Source organism: Teleopsis dalmanni, unplaced genomic scaffold, assembly GCF_002237135.1.
Source record: "Teleopsis dalmanni isolate 2A unplaced genomic scaffold, ASM223713v2 unscaffolded_contig_3433, whole genome shotgun sequence".
NCBI classification, from domain to species: domain Eukaryota; kingdom Metazoa; phylum Arthropoda; class Insecta; order Diptera; family Diopsidae; genus Teleopsis; species Teleopsis dalmanni.
The window spans coordinates 1-5,002 of record NW_024034815.1 but is presented as its reverse complement, the minus strand read 5'-3'; the positions used below and the strand labels follow the sequence as shown (position 1 = coordinate 5,002).

At 42.0% G+C, this 5,002-nt stretch overlaps 1 protein-coding gene across 1 annotated transcript; it reads left to right on the top strand.

Moving 5' to 3' along the window:
• Window positions 1-4,585: 4,585 nt before the first annotated feature.
• On the top strand, window positions 4,586-4,995 carry LOC119665076 (hydroxysteroid dehydrogenase-like protein 1; the record flags this gene model as incomplete). Its single annotated transcript, XM_038074397.1, has 2 exons — window positions 4,586-4,822; window positions 4,892-4,995. Coding segments are annotated over exons 1-2 (276 nt in total), but the record flags the coding sequence as incomplete, so codon positions are not given.
• Between the last annotated feature and the right edge of the window lie 7 nt (window positions 4,996-5,002).

Sequence of the window (5,002 nt, the reverse complement as noted above, 5' to 3'; positions counted from 1 at the left end):
GCGCCGGGAACGACTGGGAGTGTCTCTGGACTTCCGGCAATTTCCAGAAAACGGGACAGATGTGCTGCGGCCTCATTTTCCCACCCATCTCCGACCACAACAGTAAAGCCCAGCACGGTTGCCTTATCTGGTTGCCCAAGAAGCGGAATAACGGACTGGATGTTGGTCCCACCGGGTCCAGCAAAATCATTATCAATAATAATGTAATTAGGGTCCCCGGGTGTCTGCGCGTGGCCGTGAAGGGGAAGCAGAACAAACAGCCCAGCCAAAAGTATTGAAAAAACCGTAATTTTTGAAAGCATGGCTGAAATTCCCTTCAGGCGTGGTGGCCGTGCATGTGGGCAGAAACAATAAAGAACATGATGAAAATGACGCAAAGCCCCCACACAACGGGAGAGATAGTGCGGACGCGGCCTGTGGCAAGAGCCATTGTTGTATAGGACAAAGTACCAATTGCCATGCCGTTGATGAGATTGCCTGTCAGAAGAGCCGTTAGAAAGGTGAGCGCAGCTGGAGCACTTTCCTTCATATCTGACAGATCAAGATGGCGGACGCCCTGAAACATCATCATACCAACCATCAACAGAGACGGGGCCGTTGCCTGTGGCGGGATAATCATAAAGAGGGGCCATGGAAAACAGGGCTGCATAAAAAGCCCCCCCGCAATTACCCAGAAGCCGTCAAACCGGTACTCGTGGCGCCCGCCTCATGTACCCCGTATAGATCAGAATAAACCGGACAAATGGATGTGCCGAAAGAGGGGCCAGAATACTGCCCGGCAAGCATCCGTTACAAATGCCTCGCGTGCACGAGGGATCTGTCCGTTTTTTGAAACCATGCCCGTTGCAGTGACGACGCCGAGAAGATTGGCGAGTGTTCCAAACAGTTCTGTACACAGGAAAAAGAACAGCATGGGCAGCACATAGAGGAAGTTATGGATAAGATAGAGCGGTTCCAGGTGGAGGGCCGTGGGCATAGGGCCACTGCGCAGAGCAAAAAATATGCGCAGCCATGTAGTGAGAGTGCGCCTTCATCAGGTAAAAAAAGTCCGGCAATGGTGAGTGCTATAATTGAAAGGATTAACGCGCCGGGAATACGCCTGACCACCAGAACGGGTGTGAGAATAAAACCCGCCAGCGTCATGAGGACTTTCGGACTGCTGATCGACCCCATGGTGACAAATGTGGACGGACTGGCAACCACAAAGCCGGAATTACGCATGCCGATAAACATGATAACAGCCCCACGGCGACCATGAAGCCAATACGCAGGGTCTGGAAATCATGGCAATGCGCTCGCGGATGCGCGTCAGACTGCATGATCATGAAGATAGCACACCCGTCAGGCAGACAGTGCCAGCGGCCGCCTGCCACGGCACACCCATTTGCTGACCAGAATTGATGGCAAATACGACGTTTTGACCCATTCAGGCGCAACGCCAAGCCGGGAGGTTGGCCACAAGGCCCATCAGGTGGTACTGAAAATGGCAATGAGGCATGTCGCGCTTAGAACGCTTGCGCGGCCCATGCCAGCTTCTGCCCATAATCATCGGGTTAACGGCGACGCAAATAATGGCCGCAAATTGGTCAGACCGGGCCACAAACAGTTCACGACCAACGGTTGTTCCGCTGGTCGTGAGTCCAAAAAAACGATCTAATCTGGGATATCGCATAAGAGTCAGAGGTCTATCTTGGCGGTGGCAAGAGCGGCAAAGCTGCCAGCAACATAATAGGTGGGTGACCCTTGCGAGGCGATAGTGCTGCCGTAAATGCCGCGGGTAGCTCTGGAGGACGCAGCAATACCTGCAACCCCGGAGAGATATTGTTATCTCCCACATCATGAAGTTTCAGGCGGATTTCTCGGTCGTGTGTTCAGGATTTTTGGGGCGCGGGAAACCAATATAATACAGCACTCACATAGCCGGGCATCGCCTGATCATTCAAAAAGGTTGAAAAACGGCGACCAACATATTTGACAGAAAATCCGGCAAAATACGTGCCATCATCATAATCCAGCCCGACAGAAGCCTGTGCCTGCGGACTGCGCACAGCCATTTTCCCAGCAGTGGGCAGATAGTCAGAGCCCCACCCGGAATATAATTATCGAATTGTGCGTGCAGATATTCCGGCAGAGATATAGGGGTGAAGATGGTGCCAGGGGCGCAGGCCGATTTCAATATCCACGCCGCGGGATGTCTGACCGCCTGCGTTAATGTTCTGCGTGATCTGGGCATTGTTCACAGTAACCTGTGTGGCCACCTGACGGTTTGTGAAATTATAGTTGAAGAACGTGATAGATCCATTCACAAGGCCACCCTGATAGCGATAGCCGATTTCTTCCGAAATCGAGTACTCCGTTTTCTGGCCTGGGTTAGCCTGTGTGGCAATTTTTCCCGTGGTTGCGCTGTATGTATTATAAAGCGCATTAAGTGTGGGGGTGCGGAAGTTAGTGGCGACATCGGCAAAAATCTGACTGTGATCGTCTATACGGTAGCGTGCGCCGAGGTTAGGCGTTGCAACTGCCACATTCATGCCGGTGCGATATTGTGCTCCCGGCAAATAGTTGTAGCCAATACGGTCATGGTGAAGTAGCCGACGATCCTCGGATTCCGACAGGACCGAACATAATGTGTCCATGCGAGCGAGCCCCCGTATGTCTCCGTCAAGATTTCGCGCTTTCTCATCCCATTCAGGATGCGACTAGTCTATGTCCTTTAGCTCGGTGTCAATAATATAAAATATATTAAATTATATATATTTGCAACTTCAAATTAATAAAAACTTAGTTCATTTTTTAATAAATAAAAGTATTCTAGCGAACGTAGAGTCACCGAGTGAAGACGACATTTAATTTAATACCCTACATGTAAACTTAGGGATAAATAGTAAATAAAATCACTATTATATAAAAATGAGGAGTGTGTGAAAATTTCAAGTCAGTCCAACGATTACTTTTCGAGTTTTATGGACATAAACATAAGGAAGTTTAATTTTTTTGTATATCTAAGATTATATTCAATAACGTACACAAGGGAGAATTTTTGGGTTCAGACAACACTTCTAATACTATATTTCGAACTACAGTGAAACTTCCATAATTCGAAGTATCATTACAGAAAAGGTTCGTCTTATGGAGAGAGACTTTGAGTTAGGGATATTTTATATTTTTTTTTTTAATTTTAAAGAAACTAGAATTACATTGAAAGATATTTATTTATTTATTTGAAATAAAATACAGCACAGAAGTTAAAGTAAAGTAAAATATTCAGAGATTAGGGTTTGAGATTTTAATTTTTTTTTTAACAGTTAATGGTTTGTTCAGTACCCATGCTTCCATTTATCAAGCCAACCAGTGCTTACCTTAAAATTATCATCACAGAACCGTTTTGCAAGTTCCACTGGCTTCTCATTTAATATTCTTACGTATACTCCAGATTCCAGACTCTCCAGACTCTTTTCCTACATCCAGAGGAAGTAACAGACTTCAATAAAGCGGTAACTGATTCTTTCATTCTTCATTCGTTCAAACTTTTATTCTACTGCACGACTTTACTCTAATCTGTGTTGTTCACTTTGATAATCAAAAGCGACTGGCATTTGCATAAAGAAGCAATAGAAGAAAGAAAAAATATTTGGTTTGTAAAAAGGGAGTTCCCCTAACAGCAAAATTCATTCATACTTAAAACAATAATTCGACTTATAGAATGACAATATTTTTATTCGAGTTATATAGAAAATCGAGTTATAGAAGTTCGAGTTATGGAATCAGAATTGTATATAATTTCCTCTTAAAAACCCTGTTGCACTGTTTTCAGTTCGAGTTATAGAAAATTCGAGTTATAAAAGTTCGAGTTATGGAAGTTTGACTGTATCTTACACTACATATAAAGAATTTTTTATACTAATGTTTACATAAGAACTTTGACTGAGTTTTCAGAAATTGCCTTGAATGAATCTATATCTGTGCTAATGTATCATTGGTATCATAACACTAACCACATAAATTTAGAGTTATTATCTTTTGAAATTTTCACTTCTAAGCATGAACATGTTTTTAATTAGTTTAATAACAATAAAATGATATTTTGTGGGTTAATAAGATTATCTTGGACTTAACATTAACCAATACACACGCACAATTCATAAAGTCTTAAAACGTTAATATATAATAATAAAATAATAATAAAAAATAATAACGCTTAATATTAATATTAAACAATACATTAAAAATGTTTTTTTTTTGTTTTTGGAATAATGTCAAAAAAGGTTTTTGCTATTAGTTTGTAGTGGAATAACTTCTGCGATCAAATTGTGCACAATCATTATCTCCCATTGAGATACGACAAAAATTTGCACAGTAAACTGTGCATTAATGACGCTTTCAGTATATAATTACCGTACTTAATTAATTATTAGATAATTATTAAGTAATTCCAAACAGCCACGCCACAGTGTAGCGCAATAAGAGCACACAAAATGCCAGCTGGAAGCGATAAGTTGTGAGTGTTCTTTCAAGAGAATTAACCTGAAATCTTGCTTCAAAGATTCCAATCACTTCAAATTTTTGATCGCAGTGCGTTCTCAGCCATTCGCGGTGACAGTTGCGCAAGCAGTGATAAAAGTATCGGTTCGCATAGTGACTTCTATAAACATGAGTGAATGTTTACTAATAAATCTATTAACGATCATTGGCTGCTATGCACTTATATGTTATCTTTACGATAATTTGAAGTCGCCTTATATATTAATACGCGATTATGTGAACCAAAAGTTTTTTGGTAAAAAGTTGAAAAGTTTGACCGAAAGGTTTGGCAAATGGGCAGGTAAATGCCGGTATTAAATATATAATTTTTTACCTAAAAGAAAAAAAATGACTTTACTCTTTAATATAGTTGTTACTGGTTCCACAGACGGCATTGGTAAATATTATGCCCGAGAACTCGCACGAAAAGGATTTAACGTAGTTCTTATATCTAGAACTGAGTCTAAATTGAAAGCTATAG